Source organism: Triplophysa rosa, linkage group LG5 (assembly GCF_024868665.1).
Source record: "Triplophysa rosa linkage group LG5, Trosa_1v2, whole genome shotgun sequence".
Lineage (NCBI taxonomy): Eukaryota > Metazoa > Chordata > Actinopteri > Cypriniformes > Nemacheilidae > Triplophysa > Triplophysa rosa.
In genome coordinates this window covers 19,292,136-19,311,216 of record NC_079894.1, presented here as the reverse complement: position 1 = coordinate 19,311,216, position 19,081 = coordinate 19,292,136, and the positions used below count along the sequence as shown (strand labels likewise).

The following is a 19,081-nucleotide window of genomic DNA, read 5'->3' as shown; positions in this document are numbered from 1 at the left end:
GAGGTCTATGAATGTCACCGTGAGCCGAAGGCTTAAACATTTCTCATATAATTAAAAGAGCAATTACTGTACTGGTCTCCGTTAACTCTGAGCTTGGCAGATGAGGTCGGCTGAGCTCTGTGATATATTCCCAGAGATGCTCTCTGGACCGTAACATGGTTTAGATTAGACATGTATGCCACAAAGCCTCTATGTTTGCTGTATAAAGGCTTTTAAAGTGCCTCCATTCTTTGATCCCGCAGGTCAGCTCAACACAGCCCTGTTTGTCCTCACGAGACACAGACACACACAGTGTGCCCCTCCCAGGGACTATAAGCAGGGGCTTTAGTAAATAAGTCACACACCGGTTCACCATATTGAATCCAGAGTAGTGCACTGAATTCTCAAGCATCTGCTCAACAATGCAGACGGAAAACACATACATTGGAATATAAAAAACACATTGGAATATAAAGACGGTTCTATCCAATGCATTTTTTTCTTTTCTAGAATCTTTACAGTCCCTTTTCTTTGATTTACACAATAGTCACATTTTTGTTTTAATATATACAGTACATAACTTTAATACCTGCAGTACATTTGCAGTTGCTTATACTGTTGTTTCATCTTTTAAATGACCAAAATCTAAACAAATGTTTCAGGGGCACAAATGGCTGACACAATAAAGCTAAAATTATCAAAAGGACAAAAATGCCCAACATAACATCACTACAGTGTGTCTTTGACTTAATATACATCACGAAAAGGATTTAGAATTAAAAGAATGTTAATGCATGACATCACTATTTGTGGGCGTGACCACATCTAACGATTCGCTGAGGGCCACCAAGATTCGTGTTTCACAGCTGATGAAAGTCGAAAAAGAGAGGTGTAAAGAAAGAGAAAACGTCACATACAAAGTATGCAAACGGCAAAAAAAAAAAACTCTGAGATCAAATTTGTGACTGTACCTTCATGACTGGTCTCCAGCTCGATCTCTCCACCGTAGTTGCCGTAGCCTCCATCTGTGCGGGCTCTCACCCTAAACACGTAGGTGGTGCCTGGCTTCAGCCCCTCCACTGTCATCGTGTGGCCTTTGGTTTTCAGAACAGTGTAGTTCTGATCTCTCTGGTTCTAGAAGGAAAGACACATTTTTCACTGTGAGACTTGTGTTTAGCTTTTACGAGTAGCTATAGTAGACCGAGGATGCAGCGTTAACCAAAGGTAAAAATGAGGAGAATGTCAGTCAAGTATTAAAGCTGTTTGAGGTAAATGGTGAGGTGAAATTGTGAGACGTGCGCCACGTAGAGAAGCAGAACCCTGCGTCTACATCTAAAAAATGAGAGGATTAATGAAGGATATTATTTCAGCAGCATGTTAACACTGTAACCAGCAGGCCTAATATTTTGATAGTCATTATGGAGAGGCAGATGCTGGGTTAATTTTTTCATCATGTGCTAACAGGCCAGTCCAGAGCTTTAAACACTGTATGACACGATTATTGGTCTGATTACCGTTACATGAGCGAGATATCTGCTTTATAATGCTGCAGTGCATATAAGAATGTGAGTCTATGAATAATGCGTAGTGATTAATATTACAGTAACTGCTCACACTAACAAATAACAAAAAATAAAAATACTGGCTTCATGATCCATATTGCATAGAAAAAAATCAAGAACTAGCTGGAATTCATTTTGATTGGTTGGAAAGTTGAAGTGAACGAAATGTTAACTTATGAAAGTATCATTTTAAATATGTTAGAACAGCACTTCTATTTACCACTGCTGTGTGCCGCAATGTACAGCATCTGCTAAATTGAACTATTTTCTCATTTTTCCATTTCTCTCTGCTTTAATAGTCCCAACCGGAACCGGAAACTGCCTAGGGTTCTTCCTGTGAAACGCGGAAGTCACGCATGCATATAGCCCATTTACAGGAGTTAATATACAGTACAAATATCAGTTTATCCATAAAATGAATGAATTTGTATAAGAGATTTAAAAAATCTATTTTTAAATTGTTTTTTAATTCACGCTTTGCTTAAGAAAATTGGTAGCAAATTAAGAAAACAGAAAGAGTTATATAAGCATAAAATGTACATAATGAAATACAGTAAACAGACATTAAATCATTTTAAACATCCCATTTCCCATTCTGGGAAATACTTGGTCGCTGTCCACCACAACCGAAAGAAGGCAGAGCAGGTTTGTGTGTGATCGTGAGATTGTTCCAGTTCCAACAAATACACATCCAACACACAATCACCATTGCCAGACATCCATCTGTGCATTCAGCCTGCGCTCACATCCCATAATCGCACGGCAACCAGTACGAGTGCCAGACCAGACCAGGTCAAACGATTGCATCTGTGTTGGACTGATCTAAAATAAATCTCTTGCATGTGAATAGACATTTTAACGTATAAATGCTTCTACGGGTTATGAACAGATCTTGTGAAAAGTTGTTTTTTGTGATTTACTGTATTCTACATAAAATCATCCTAGATAATGTACAGAACATTAAGTGAAAATAAAACCTTGTTTTTTTCAATATCGACTGAATACGACAATGTCAAAGATTAAAATCATATTGAAATTAAAGAGACAGTTCACCCCCAAAAAGAATTCTGTCTACAGTTTCAAATCTGTCTTTGTTCTGATGTACAAAGAGAAAGATATTCGAAAGAACGCTTGTAATCAAACAGTTCTTGGCCACCATTACCATAGTAGGAACAATTACAACAGTAGTCAAAAGTGCCGCAAAACTGTTTGCATTCCTACATTTTTACAAAATATCTTCTTTTGCGTTCATGCGTTCTATGTTCATCAGAACAAAGAAATCTATTCAGATTTGGATTAAAAATGTTCATTTTTGGGTGAACTGTTCCTTTAATGACTGAAATCAATCTTTGAAGCTCATCATTTCATAATTAACACATCAACAGGAATAAACTAGCATAGCATTTGATCATTTAAAACCTAACTCACTTCTTTCAGTAAAATGTATTATCTTATATAATGCATATGCATTCACATATTGTGTGACTTGTCTCGCCTTGTTTTCATACCCAGGCTACACTTATTAACCTATAGTGGCACAACCCTGACTAAGGTTTATAAAACACATAGGCTGAAGTGTTATACATTATCACTATAATGGCCGATTTAAACCTGTTAGTAAAACACAAGCATGACCTGGAAACGGGTCAGCTGTGTTTCTAAACTTGCTGTGAATGCACGTGTGTGGTGTCTACAGGTGTGTCAAAGTGTTCTCATTGAACGGTGATGTCAGCCCCGACTTCATTTTCCCGTTATAATTAAAAAGGCATGTGTATGTGAGCAGTCAGCTGTGGCATACGGGCTTTCTGATTGCTTTCATTCCCGAAGGTACAATGATGCTTCAGCTCTCCATTACACGTGCCAGGACTGCGTGGACAACGGCAATCGTTATGGCTTTTAATAGAGGTCAAAGAGGCATGTGTGTAATCAGTGTGTAAAGAGAAGAGATGTCTTATTAGTATGAGAAAACGGAAATGGAAGAGAGAAGATTACATGAGAGGCATGGAGGAGAAGAGATGAGATGACAAAGTAGACAATATTTACCTTTTCATAGTAGATGACCTCATATTCAACTATGACCCCGTTGGGTCTGTCGGGTCCTTGCCATGCCAGTGTGATACTGTCTTTGCTTTTTCTCTCCTTCAGGATTACATTCACTGCAAATAGAAAGATAGCGAGATGGTAAGCGAGACAGAAGTACAGCAGAGCCATGTAATGATGTGCGTTCAACTTAGTGCCCTCGGGAAGCAAAGGCAATCATGTTAAGAGTACATGCGGTGTGTGTGCATCTGTCAACAGACACTCGAGACCACCTTGGTTCAATCACAGCTCCTCAGGTCACACTGTTTTATTCCAGTTACATCTCTGTTGCTACAAATCAATGGTCCCAATCCCCCATACACACTCGAGTGTGCTCGACACATAAACACGCATCGGCTGACACACAACCTGCTGTGAAACCTTTGTCTAAGGAGACACACAGACAGCCGCGCACCGGGTATTTACACCCCTGAAACGCCATGACCTGCCGGCTTCAGTCTAACACCTCTCTCTCTCTCTTCACCTTTCTACACTACAGCAGGACAAAGAGAAAGATGAGAGAGGGTGTGTGTGGGAGAGAGAGACAGCAGGTCTGATATTTGGTCAGATGGTTGGAGGTAACCTGATGTCCTTCACCTTTTCTGTGATCTCTGAGAACAGCTTTCGAAATCACACTTTGACAACGATTTAAAAACTCTTTTATAACGACTGCACTCGCAAATACCCGAGTTGTGCATAATATAGAAACGTATACAAATTTATTAGACCACCTTTTATTATAAAGAGAAAACACAAATGTGACCCTGGACAACAAAACCAGTCTTATGGGTCAATTTTTCAAAATGGAGATTTTTACATAATCTGAAAGCTGAATAAATAAACTTTCTATAGATATATGAGTTGTTAGAATAGGACAATATCTGGCTGAGATACAACCGTTTAAAACTCTGGAATCTGAGAGCACAAAAAAATCAAAATATTGAGAAAATTGCCTTTGAAGTTGTTAATCAGGGGCACTGTGGCAGACCGTCCACTCACAAAAATAAAGTTTTTACATATTTAAGGTAAAGAAAAATCGATAATTTTGACCCACACAATGTATTTTTGTCTTTTACTAAAAATGTTCCCGTGCTACTTAAGACTGGTTTTGTGATCCAGGGTCACAAATATTGTATATACAAATATATCATTTTTACCAGTATTTCTTAATGTATTTTGGCCATTCCAGTCCAGTGTCTGTTGAATTTCAACAAAATCAAACCTCAGAAGTGACAAAGTCATCCAACAGCAACGTGAAAGATTGACAGCATGGCAAGACACATAAAAAACTGTGATCATTTTTTTAGGTTATCACATAAATTATTTTAGTTGTTTCCTAAATATATGAAGAAATATTACTATTGTATTGCCAAAAAGTGAATATTATCTTGTTTTCTTTGCGGTATTTGAGGTCTGATACATAGCATCTTTTCTGTTATTTTGACCTGTTTCTCCAGTTTTCATTTTCTGCAAATAAATGCAAATAGAAACAATATTTTCATTTGATATTTTGGGAGAAATGTTGTTCATTCTTGGCCACCATTGAAAAATAATTACAATGGTAGTCAAAAGTGCCCCAGAACTGCTTTTGTGCATTCTTCAAATTATTTTCTTTTGTGTTCAACCAAACAAAGAAATGTATAAAGCAATTTTTCCTACTATGATAGTCAAGAACTGTTGGGTTACAAGCATTCTTCCAAATATCTTTCTCTGTGTTCATCAGAACAAAGACCTTTATACAGATTCTTAACAATTTGAGGGTGAGTAAATGAAGACAGAATTTCCATTTTTGGGAGAACTGTTACTTTAAGCACTGTATAATTTAGACATGTCTATGATTGTTTTTCATGTGTTTTATGGCTATGAGAACACTGTTGTTTTTTTATCTTAACTGAAATGATTTAATTATGTGAGAAGAAACGGACAACTTTGTGCTACAAGACATTAAACTAGCACAATGTAGGACATTAGTGATCGGGGACAGTCGTCACATATGCCATTTACCCCTCATTACGCTAAATATTTGGCCACAGTTTGTTGTGACTGACCAATCAAAATCATTTCTAAACAGTGAAATACATTTTACTGTCTAGCGCTACATAAAGTCAGCCATAAAATGTTTGGCTATACAGTACAAAAAGTACATGGTTTTCTGAACGACTACAGAACAAACGGCTCCTTGTGGAAAAGCTTTCTGATGGCATCAGGACGCAGAACGGTAGATTTCGGTAGAACTTCAGTTTGTAATAGCGTATCCTAAAATTTACATTTTTATGGGTGGCATTAAGTCTTTTAAACTCTATAATTTCCAGATTCTTGTAAGGTCAGCATCTGTCGTCTCTGAATGTATAAATCATTTGGATCTTTGACCCTGTTCTGACACAAAGCACCTCTCTCTCTCAGCGTGCGCTCAAGAGCCTCGCTCTACACCCCGAACAGATTCATACATATTTAATACCTCAGCCGGAGTCTTCCACAAGGCCCAATCGTATACACGCTCACAAACCCGCATTTAATGAGAACACACCAGCACCGATGACCCTGGTCATCCCGTCAGCGGTGTGAGACAGAGACAGTAAGTTGTTAGGGCAGTTGTGTGTTCAGCACATTTTGGAACCAGAGTACAAGTCCTGACTGTAGATACCGTATGAGATGACATGTATTATTGAAAGCATTTGGAATTTCGTCAACTCGTGAACTTCAAAGGAGGTTGTATGTATGTGTGTTTTGTGTCTGTGAGGGTCCAAATATGAATCCGGTCCAACAGCAGCACTCTAGTTGTACCAGTACATTGTCAGTTATCCGTCGCTGGGACTTTGAGCTGATGAACGTTACCGCTGAAGAATCCACAATACGCTCCATCACAGGAGTCAGCACGCAGACACATAGCAGACACAAGGGTTGTCAAATATTTGAGTTTTGAAAGCTCTCATGGAATGAAAAGATAACCTTTGCTGTGAGCGTAAAGGTTTGTAATAAGAAAGGGAAGTCAGAAAAAAAAGAGAAACAGTTTACTTTTTTTCTTGAAACACAGAGGCACAGGTTGACTACATAAATACCTTTAAATCACATTCAGAGTTAGCTTTTCAAAGGAAATCTAATAAGGGTTTTTTTCAGTGAAAAATGCAATAACATTCGCCTCTGGCGTGTTGTTTTTTTGTTTATCAACAGCTAGCTTTGCCGTTTGCATACACAGCGCAAGATTGCCTCCTAACCAGAGACAATCCGACAAACTTTCAGATCAAGAAAATGTTTTCAATCCTCACTGAAAAGCACTGAATTGCTACGCAAAACAAAAAAAAATGCAGAATGTGTCTATATGAGCAAAACTGAAACTAAGCAGCTGACAAAATATCGTTCGCACAATTGCTGCTGCTTAGAACAAAACCTCAGTAGGCTACACCCAAAGTCATAGATTAGATAAGCAAGAAACGTACACACTCCGAAGGGATAGTTCACCCAAAAATGGAAATTCTGTCATTATTTACTCAGCCTCTTGTCATTTCAAACCTGTATGTCTGACTTTCTTCTTTAGAACGCAAAAGTAGATATTTTGAAGAATGTTGGTAACCGAACAACAGCGGGACCCATTGACTTGCATTAGTTTTGTGACCAACATTCTCAAAATATCTTCTTTTGTGTTCTGCAGAAGAAAGAAAGTCATACAGGCTTGAAATGACAAAAGGGTGACTAAATGATGAAAGAATTTTCATTTTCACTTCAAGGCCCGGTTTCACAGACAAGGCTTCAGACTAGTCCCAGACTAAAATGAATGTGTGACCCGTCTTAACTGAATATAACTCGCCCAGAAATATCTTAATATATATATGTGCCATTGTTTTGTCTCAAGATGCACACCAGTAATGCATTCTTCTAAGGTATTTTTATAAAAGCGACATAATCTAACTAAAGCTAAGCCGTGTCTGTGAAGTCCTTTAAGTCCTTAAGTGCCAAATGTGTAAATGTAACCATGATGTGATAATTCATAATACAGCACTTCTATATGTTGTGGGTGTGTAGTGTAGTAATGCAACCTACCTGTCTGACTTGTGGTGATGTTGACTATAACTTGCTGTTTAGGGGTTGGGCTGAGATCAGACACCCCGTTAACCGCCTCTATGCTGAAGGAGTAGTTGGTGTTGGACAGCAGGTCTGTGATCAGCACTTTGGGAATCGAGAGTCCGAACTGTCTGGGTACGAAATGGACACTGGTGCTACAGGGTGTACATGTCTTGCCGTCACCCGCGCACTTCCTGCAGTGGACGCTGTAGATGACATCACCTCGCCCGCCGCTGTCTCTCGGAGGACTCCATTCCAGGGTCACAGAGGTGTCGTTGAGGATGGAGATGGGGTTCTCGGGTGCTGATGGAGGCCCTGAGATAGAAAAAGAGTCAGAGACAAAAAAGCTTTCTTCATTTATTGTTATTGACTATATTCATATAAAAATGTGTGTTCCTGTAGCTCAGTTTTATAGAGCGTTGAGCAAGCAGTGCAAAGATTGTGGGTTTGAATACGAACTTACTAATGCAATAATAATATCAACATTTTTTTCCAGACCAGAAAGCCATGATGAATCCATACAAAATTCATAATCTAAGGCATCTCTCCTTCCATCACAGAGGGCATGATAATGAGAGAACGGTCTGAGCAGGATGGAAGGAGCTGTAATGTGCTGCCAGGTTTTTCTCTAATGGTGTGCCGAACCTGCACCTACAGTACAGTAGTTTTTTACATCACTTTGTTCAGCAGAGGCTCGAACCATCAAAACTGGGTCTTTTGTAATCATGTGACATGAGAAAAGGAAATGCAGCCTAAAGGAAAGAGAGGGAGATTGTGAAGTCTGCACATATTCCACATGGACGCTGATTGTGTTTTAATCAAGCCAGCTCATCTCTATTCTTGGAGAGTGAAGGATGCTTCCTCTGCTCTGCTCAAAGGCTCTGATGAGTCTGCAAGAGGGTTTCTGGATGAAAAAATAAATGACACGGAAGAATGAGGGATAGGAGGAATTTAAATGTGCGGATGACATTCACCAGATCTACTGGCTGCCTTTAGATGCGTGTCTCTCTCTTTCTCTGTGTGTGTGTGTGTGTGTTTGGCTGAACTTCATCACACTTCATCACTTCATAACATGCTCAACATATACTGTATATACACCCTTAAAGGGACAGTTCACCCCAAAATAGAAATTCTCTCATTATCTATTTGCCCTCATGTCGTTCAAAACCTGTATGTGATTTGTTCTTGTGTGGAACATAAAAAGATATTTTGAGAAATGTCTCAGTGGTTTTGTTTCCATAAATGGAAGTCAATGAATGTTGGTTGGCTACCAACGTTCTTCAAGTTATCGTATTTGTGTTCTGCACAAAATAAAGAAGTCATAAAGGCTTAAAATAACATCAGCGTGAGTAAAATATGAAAAAAATTGTTGTAAAATATCCATTTAACTTTATAGACAAAGCGTGCATGCGCAGTAAAGTTTGTGTATGCTGTTGCTTTGAAAACATCTATATTGAGCATATAGATGGCTGGAAGTATGTTAACACTAAAAAACATGACTAAAAAAGACCCATTTTAGTGAGTATAAATTGAAAAGAGGGTGTAAATATGATATAGTTCCTTCTCCTTATGTTTACGTATGTGATTTATGACTGCTATCTCAGTAATCACATTAGCGCATTTTTTCCTGGCACATGATTTGCATGAATAAACACAGTCTCGTATCGCTGCTGTTGCCCTAATTTATTCCATCATTACATTAGGCAAGCAGGTTGTGTGTCTGCCTGTTTATTTGGGATGGAACAGTAGTTTGTATCTGTTCTGTGCAGTATTACAACTGAAGGTCATTAAGAACATGCATATGTTTTACTGCATCAATGATTTGTCTTATCAGATGAGTGAACCCACTAATGAAGGTCTGTCATATGAGGCTTGCTTTCTTTCAAATGTGTTGTAATAGAACATACAGGCCATAACTCACTCCTCTGGTCTATGGTTAGGGGGTAAAGTGACCTCCACACCCTCATAAATGTAACACTAAACGTCCAATCTGACGTGATGTCTGATAATGAGACAGTGATGAAGGTGAAAACGTACAGCGCTCTATAAGAATAAATAAGGAAAACAGCCTCCAGGCTCACTCCTATAAACGTCTGTCCTCTATCGTGTTTTAACATACGTGCATTAATTCATTCATTTATCGCCTATACATCTGTCTGTTTACCCATGCTTGCATGCACAACTGGATCCATCTATCTATCTATTCATTCAACTTTCCATCAGTTTATCCAAGCATCCATCTATAAATCCATCCCTTTTCCATCCATCCATAAATGCATCCATCAAATGCAGGTTTACAGATCACTCACGAGTGCAGGCCATTGACCGCGGGTCCAAGTCAGCTCGGTAAAATCCCTTCTCGCAGGAGCACTCGGACGCCTTCTCTTGGTGGGAGTAACTGTGGGGAGGACACTTGGTGCAGTACGCGTCCATCAAAGATGCCTTGTAGGTGCCCGGAATGCAGGCTGCAATACAAAAACACAAGAGGTGAAAAGTTCATCTACATTCAAACCTATACAGCATAACGCATAAAGTAATTCCAAGCAAAGTAATATTAGTTTAAGGTTGTAATCTAGTTCAATCTTGCTGTGGGTTGTAAACAAGCTTTATACAGGTTGACCAGTACTGTCCACCCTGTCTTTCATTCTGCGTTTAACCTTTTTGTGCTCTCTTTCATTTCTTGCTTTGCTTGAACTTAAATACTCGTCGCTTTCTCATTTTCTGGGATGTTACAACATCCCATGTTCTGTAAAAATGGGTCAGTCGACACGGACTTAAATAACCAGCGGAGAAAAACGAGCTTGAGTGCAGGAATTACAAATAGTTTCTTGTAGCGGAGCATCCCTTAAGGACTTCGCAAACCCAAACACATCCCAGAGACCTGGATCCAAAAATTCCATCGTTTCCCTACCTCAGAATGCACCCTGATTATGTTTACGAATCTGAGAAAAACAACACGACCTTCTTCGTCATCTGTGGGCATTTCTGTCAGGAAAAATCCTTTAACATATGCCACTCACATTCATTTGTTTGCCTCGGAGCCCCGATGGATGACCCAATTTTTCGCTCCCCTCAGAGGAGCCGCTCTGAAATGCGAGGTAACATTCAGTCTTTTACCCAATTACAAATGCGTAGGGTTTCACACAAACACAGGCCTGAGAGAGGGAACGCGTGAAACGGCAGAAAGCAGAGGCGCGACTTTAGTAAGGCAACGTTAGCCTCACGCTAGCTCAAGGCGCCCATAAAAACACCACACAGGGTTGTGTGTATTCTAATGTATGTAAATTCAGAGGCCCATGTGAATGTTAATGAATTGGAAAGGGCATATTTATTTGATTGCCTTGCTGCCTGGCAATCGTTGAGGGGACGGTGGTGGGAGGGAAGCGGTTTGTGATGGCGCGTCTCAGGGGTAGAGACGTAAATCCACACCGCAGTTAAGGCGAGAGCGCTAGCAATCTGCACCGCGAGCAAATTAGACAATCCTGCTGGCTGTCGAGGTCAAGCTATCGCTAGTGTCGGAAACGCAATTCAATTGATGGATCAATGCAATGATGAATTTATCCTCGCCTTGATTGCTTGTGCGAGCGGTGAAGGTCACCGGTTTAATCAAGGCCTGCAGCTTCCCTCCTCGCCCATAAATCCACACCCGGCTGAGAACGACGGGCTCACTCTGCACCTTGATTCCTATACATTCGCATGTCACTCACAGTTTACTTTCTTTTCTTCTGCTAAACATAGGGCCCATCACAGACAAAAATATATACTGTATATGTATTTTTGTTTCATTGTATATATTTGACATACCAGACTGACATAGATTTTATTGTGATTTAATGTGTTAAATATTATGTCCTACATGAAACATAAAAAAATAAAGTTCTTACAGAAAAACCAAATGAATATTATATAATCATCACATGTGATCCCGTGAGTTTCACACTGAAATTTTCATGGGATTCACATAATGGTTCAAAACCACATGTTTTACATGTGACCACAGGTGTTTTTGCTGATGTGAAATGTATGCGGCTTTTCTGTAAGAGATTTTTTTATCTAAAGGCATGTCTGAAATTTTGAAATAAGTTATGTAAAGAAAATACAATTTCATTACAAATCAAAATTTCATAAAATGGAATTGATAGCTTAATAATACCCAAAGCTATTGAGAGAGAGAGAGAGTTGCGTCAACTCCGTTGACTCCAATGGAACAGTGTTTTCGCAGCAATGGCGGTTCATGGAGGCTCTCAATAGTTCACGGAAGTTACTACGTAGTAACGCATTGAGCTGCAGCAAAACAGACTATTAGTGATGAAATTTAATCCATTTAAAGACATAATTCATTTAATGACTAAAAAACGACATAAATAAAGCATTTAAAGAAAAAAACATAACTTCCTGGAACTACCTGAAGGCTCCATGAATTACGTGACATGCGGAAATTGTGACCTTCCACTGTCGTGACTCTCTCTCTCTCAAGGGCTCTGATAACACCCAAATAATATAGAAAAACAGCCAATTGGATAGATAGAATCTCCTTTAAAAAGCATCACAGAACCTCAAGAAGTTGGTTGATAAAGTGACAAGAATCCTTGCAAACTCCAAGCAAAGGGTTACAAAGGGGTTAAAACACAACAAAAACACTGGGAAAAAATCTTGGTTGCTTTTCATTTTTTTAATGACATGTACATATTTTGATGAGTTTAATGGTGTTTGATGACTTATTGATCGCCTAATTTTTACTGTCTAACAGTCAAAAAAATATTGATGTTTCTGTATTTTACACATACCCAGGGCAAGCTGAATTTATTTCCACAACTTGTACACATTGTCACTACATAAAAAACACCAGCAACCTTTAAATGACCACCCCTGAGCCTTCACCACCAAACCACCACTTCTCTCCGTTTCACAGCACTGATTCAAATGAAAAGACTCTTAGATTCTTTTTATTGCCTCCTAAATAGTCTCAAGTAAACAAATGGATTCAAATGAGGTTTTTGAGAGTTTGTTAGACTTGAGTGTGTTAGACCTTTTGTCAGTCCGGAGAGAAATAGAGAAAGAGATGAGTAGGGTGAAACAGGGGTGGCTCTGCTCTCAGAAAGCCTAATCAGAGGCTAAGTGTCTGGGGTGAGAGCTGGGCACGCTGCCCCTGCACTAGAGAGGTTTGGACTGCTGAAGCGGGTTGCCTGGCTGCCTCTTCCTGGCACCAGTCCACCGCGGTATATCAGAACTCCCAGGCATTCTGGCCACACACACACACACAAATCTGAAGCAAACATACACAGACCCTCGCGGCCAGAGGAAACTCCCTTTAGCTAACAATCTTTGAAAGACTTTCAAAGAGAGAAGTAGTGTGACCTCCAGCATCTGTTTAGATGACTGAGTTCCACCGCAAAAGCTGCTGAACTCAAGCAGTGAAAAAAACACAACAAGCTTGGTCGTGTTTCGTGAGTTTGGCCCAACCTAAATTATCTTGCAAATCAGAGTGAAACAGTGGAAATTGCACACGTGTTAGTCATACGGCTCAGGAAAGCCCAATGTTTATTTGAATGGCATTGCGTGAGAGACCCTAAACCTCCCTCATTATAGAATGTTTCAACTGACGCGTGCGTGCCTGACCCCCACTTAACTTCCGGTCTGTGTTTGGCTAGTGTCTAATAATAACTATTTTTGTTTTAATTCATTTATGTTCATACTAATTTGTATTATTATTTTCTTGTATAATAATTGTATTAAATAAACGATTTGTTGAATTTTGTTGTATGTTCGTTTTATTAAACAAACAATTTGTTGAATGGGTCCTGTAGTTTTGAGGCATTTAAACAAACCGTATGGTACATTGACATCTAGCGGTTGAGCTTGGTATCGCAGTCTAAATTCAAAATATTGGAGAGACAAGTTTAGCCAATTTACGGTCTTCTCGGTTTCCTTTGATTGTTCTCAGAAATAATCTACAGGCACTCTATTGTTTGTGAAAGTGTACCGGAAGTTCAGTTGGCATCACCACAGGAACTGACTGTTGAACCGCTTCACTGACTGTTTGTATCACTCCGCCACTAAACTAACTCGGACTATGTTGTCCTCGCAACTGCATTACTCTGAAGAATTTAGACCGCTAGCTAACAAGCAAACACACACACGAAGCAGTTTATCCTTTCCAGAATGTTTACTTCTGTGATGCTTTCTCATTTTTTTGTGTAAACAATAAACAAGATATGAATTACAAACTGCACATTAAAGGGATAGTTCACCCAAAAATGAAAACTCTGTCATCATTTGCTCACCCTCATGTAATTTCATACCTGTATGGATTACTTTGTTCTGATCACACATAGAAATATATTTGGAAAATTGCTAGTAATTTTCAGTTCTTGGATATCATTGACTACTATAGTAGGAAAAATTAAATGGTAGTCAAATGTGCATGAGAACAAAGACATTTATACAGGTTTGAAATGACATGAGGGTGAGTAAATGATGACAGAATTCTCATTTTTGGGTGAACTATCCCTTTAATTCGTTTGGTATAGCCTACATATAAACGCGTGCACTGCAATCTGCACATGAGTGTACATGTGATGCGATAGGACTTTCTTTCATTATCATACTATATCGATCACAGTTTATCTTCCAAGAATCAATATTATGTTAACACATATGAACGCTTACAGATAGTAAATAAACTTACAGGCATATCTTTCTCCAAGGCAAAGATTGTTCGCATGGTGAACCGAAACTAATGCTGTACAATTTTTGGTGTAGCCGAACCTTTGTGAATTTGATGAACTTTTGATGGGACATTCTTACCGACATGGATTATTTTGTTATATTTTTGAAACTATGGACTTGAAATGAACATTCTGCATTTCCTGAGGATCTTTTCTCCAATTTTTGGGTTCCACCTTGTAAATAAACACCTTGTTACCCTGTCACCCAGTTGCACGTCTCTTTCCGTTGGTTCATCCGGGGACCTTGCAGCAAGCTGTAAGAACTTGGACCTGAAGTTTTGTTTGCCTGTGAGAGTCCTTGTAGCAATAGTGCTCGTATATCAGCTGATTATCATGGGGACCAACCAACCAGATTTGAGAAATTCCTAAAATCCTTTTTTCAACTTTACTGTATTTCTGTCTGATCTCCAAAATCCTTATCAATAAATTACCGCTGTGTTGTTTCCAGAGGTATAAGAGAGAATGGGTGTATCTACTGCAGTCCCGAAAGAAAAAGGCTGTGTAGTCCATCTAGAAAGAGCCAAACAGGCTAATTCTAAAAACAGTACATGGAGGCAGAATCAGAACCATGGCCTGAAGATACTTCAGTCAAACACTAATGATGTGTCACAAATGAATGTCTCTCACAGGAAAAATAAATGAACAGAACAGAACAGTATTTCTCTCTATATAAAACACACATATAGAGCTGTCTCCTTGACTGCAGCAATACATCTCTGCAAATGTAAAACATATCGCCCGCTGCACCCAACAGCACGTGCTCATGCCAGGTAGTAAATCACGAGGCGAGGGGAAGCAAACGCCACAGAAAACTACATCTCAGATATCTCCAGGAGGTTTGCCCCATTAAAAATTCATACTCATCTGACTCTGGCTCTTTGTTTATGGCAATCAATAGCTTTTAGATATGATTCTAAAGAGAAGAACACGGCGAACATGACGCTTCGCCGCGGTGAGATATGGCGAAAACGATCCAGCGTTGTTTATGAGATGAACGTTATCGTTATTTTAATTTACAGAGTGGCGCTCATCTGCGGAATTTGATTACGGCATTGCCGAAATACTTTATGGTGGGAGCGTTTTATGATGTTCGATAATTGTGTGCCGCATTATAATAATGTTAGCAAAAAGAAGAAAAGAATGGGTGAGGGAGAGAGATGAGGTGGATATAAAACAGGATTTATGTTAAGTGTATGAATCCATTTAATGAACATGAATCCGATCTCAGCAGTATCCATATCAACCGTCAAGTAAGTAATCAATTTTAAAAAGGGAATAATTCGCTTCCAAACTTCGGTACATCCCAACAGTACGTCCCGATGAAGTATGACCCCACAGCGCTAGCCGCTGCAAAGCTGTCACGTTGCATCGATGTATCACTGATTATAATCTAAACAAATTTTCTCCGTGCTAATTGGCTATCACGGCAGTAAACAGGCAGAACGTATTTCAACAACGTCTCTCTTTATCCGATCAGACGTCAGAGCAGAGGTGTGCATTTTTCAATTACTGCCCTTTGTTCTGCCGGAAAACAAATTTGCAAGACAGAAAATTGCCAACCCTGTAGCCGTCACCGCGTTCATACATAATGTAGCAGTCGTCGTTGTCTTTTAAGAGAATGACAGTAAGTAAACAGCACTCTGGTGCTGAGCACAAACCCACGCCTTTGCAATAACAGTGTACGCGAAAGCAACCTCGCATAAGCATCAATAAAGATTATGTTATTTGCAAGGCAAAGACAAGTGCATGCCTCTATGCTGCGGTCACACGAATAAAATCTTTGCTTTTACAATTTTCCTGCTCAAATCTAATCACTCAAGCTGCATTACTACCGGTGTTCAAAAAATGAGAGGGTTTAACAATAATGCACTCTCCTGTCATTCCGATCCTTTATGACTTTCTTATGGAGAACACAAAAGAAGATATTTTGAAGAACGTTTATGACCAAACGTCATTGGCCTCCATTGACCTCCACTGTATGAACAAGACTACAAAGACATTTCTCAAAATATCTACTTTTGTGTTACACAGAAGAAAGAGTCATATACAGGTATTGAATGACATGAGGGTGAACAAATAATTACATCGTTTAAGATTTTTTTATTTATTTGTTTGAATAATCTATGGTTATAGTAGTTTATGCTTTATTGAAAGTTATTATAAATTGCCACAGAAGACATTTAGCCTTTACATTTTGGTCTCTGGTTGTCTGTTGTCTGGGTAAAGTGATAAAATAGCAATCTGAAAGCTAGTGAGGCCCAATAGGCCTAAATCTGTTGTAGAATACAGATTTGTCAATCAAGCGTTTCCACAACAGTCCGGGATATGCTGCGGCTTTTTCCCAACAAGTGTGAAATTTATATGAAATACAATCACATCCTGAGAGAGCAATACCTAGTCCCCAGGCAAAACAAGTGTGTGTGGGAGAGAGAAAGAATACAGTGGGTCTCAGTGTCTTTTGCCACCTCGGGCAGAGAAATAGAAATCACACACTCCTAGATAACTGTGAATTACATCCTGGAGGATGACATCATTACTGGAGGACAGCTCACACACACACACACACACACACACACACACGCACACACACACACACACACACACACACACAAAAGGTTGGTAATCACCAGCAGCGAGTTGCTTCCTGGACTGTGAGTGATAAGCCTGTGTGCCACTCAAACGCACGCGCACACACACAGCTCTTAAAAGTGCATCATATGATATCAGGACATGGAAGATCAGGATGTGCCCATCACACTCGTGGTTGAGAGTGAGGTGCATCTGATATAAAGATGGGCTTTACTAACCATACTCAAACTGGATATTACATTTCTTCGATGCAATCTTTATAAAATCTTGATTTAAACTTGACACTAATCTCTATTTACTAATCCACAGAGCAAGAGATGTTTACAGGGAAAACCATGTGTTAAAAAAAGACGTCCTAATACACAGTGCTATACTGCCTACTATTTTACTGTTAAAAAATGTGTAAAAAATTCAGGGTTTGCTACATAATATTTTTATAAAATATATATATATATATATACACACACACCTTTATTTAACCAGGTAAGTCAATTGAGAACCAGTTCTCATTTACAATGATGACCTGGCAATATATATTGTATATATTGATATAATATAATATATATTATTTACTTTTGTGAGTAGTCAAAAATGTTGTATGTTGTTAGGAATTACATTGAAGAAATAATAAAAGAAATACATACATACAGTATATACATATATATGTATATATATATATATATATATATATTAACAATTATAATTTAATAGAATTTCTATACGGCAGCAGAAAAAATTAAGAGACCATTTCAAATTTTCATTTAAACAGCATTTCCAGATGTATTGTGGCAATTCCAGTCTATAGTGCCTGATGAATTTGACCAAAATCAACCATCAGGAGTGACAAAGTCATCCAACAGCAATGTGAAAGATAGACAGCATGACAAGACACAAAAAATGTGATAAAAATCAAGGTTTTATCACTTTTTTTACTTTTCTTGAACACATGTGCAAACATTATTGTTGTGTTGCTTAAAAGTGAATATAAACTTTTTTCTCTGCAGTATTTGAGCTCAGAGAATCTTTCCTGTTATTTTGACCTGTTTCTCCAGTTTCAATTTCCGCAAATAAATATTTAAAATATTATATAAATTATAATTAAAATTAAAATAATAATTAATAATAATTACAAATAATAAATAAATTAAAATATTTTTGTTTGAAATTTGGGAGAAATCTTGTTAGTAGTTCACGGAATGAAACAAAAACGAACATTTTGCCTAAACACATACCTATAAAAAGTAAATTCAGTACAACTGAAAATGGTCTTTGAAGTGGTCTCTTATTTTTTTTCATGGCTGTATATAATTTATAATTTAAATATATAATTTATGTATAAAAATGTTTTATTGCTACAGATCACACATTTTTATGAAATTTACATTACTTTCAAGACTAATTTTCATGCTACCAAACTATTAATTACAACTTTAGTTAACGTCACTTAATGCAATTTACAGTTTTGAGTTATCATGGATGAAATCCAGTGGATTATTCAAATTTCAGACAAAACGAAAAGTTAATCTCCATTTATTTACTTAAAAGTTTATTACATGCTCTCTCATTTGTAGCTCACTTTGGATAAAAGTGTCAAACACTTTAAATGAATAAAAATAAAATGTCTCCAAAAACATTTTTGTAAAGTGTTTTCACATACATTTTTGCCAAAAGTTGCCCTCAGACATTCACTCAGCTTGTGGGAGCAGCCATGTGATTGGTCCCTGTGGTTACCAGGGCAATGTCATTCTGAGATAACTCGTTTTACAATCTGCCCCCTCAAGCAAAATCTTTCTATGGGATTACGCACAGTCTCTCTATAGAACTTCAATACAGAAAGCTTCAATAGACATGGGGTGCGAGATAATAGGATTTGACTTGTCTTAAAGCCTCAGGGCCCACTGTCGAGGTCGAGGACATCCAGCATGCAAACACTTTCACTTCCTCATAAGTTCATCCGCACTTCGGTAACAAGCACAGAAGATGCTCAGGTCAGGCCATTATAGCTATCAGATCACGGTGCAAGGTGCACTTGAACAAATAACCTCTGAGCTCTGATGGAATGATGGTTTATTCACTGATATCTTT

The 19,081-nt window shown here is 38.5% G+C and overlaps 1 protein-coding gene across 1 annotated transcript in view; it reads right to left on the bottom strand.

The window, feature by feature from the left end:
- The window catches only part of epha4b (eph receptor A4b), a 117,634-nt gene that overhangs the window by 47,303 nt on the left and 51,250 nt on the right, over window positions 1–19,081 (bottom strand). Inside the window, exons 4-7 of the mRNA XM_057334208.1 lie at window positions 9,989–10,144; window positions 7,659–7,994; window positions 3,585–3,697; window positions 951–1,113 (exon numbers count right to left, since the gene is read on the bottom strand). Of these exons, the coding sequence (XP_057190191.1) occupies window positions 951–1,113; window positions 3,585–3,697; window positions 7,659–7,994; window positions 9,989–10,144 (768 nt within the window). The remainder of the gene's footprint in view (window positions 1–950; window positions 1,114–3,584; window positions 3,698–7,658; window positions 7,995–9,988; window positions 10,145–19,081) is intronic.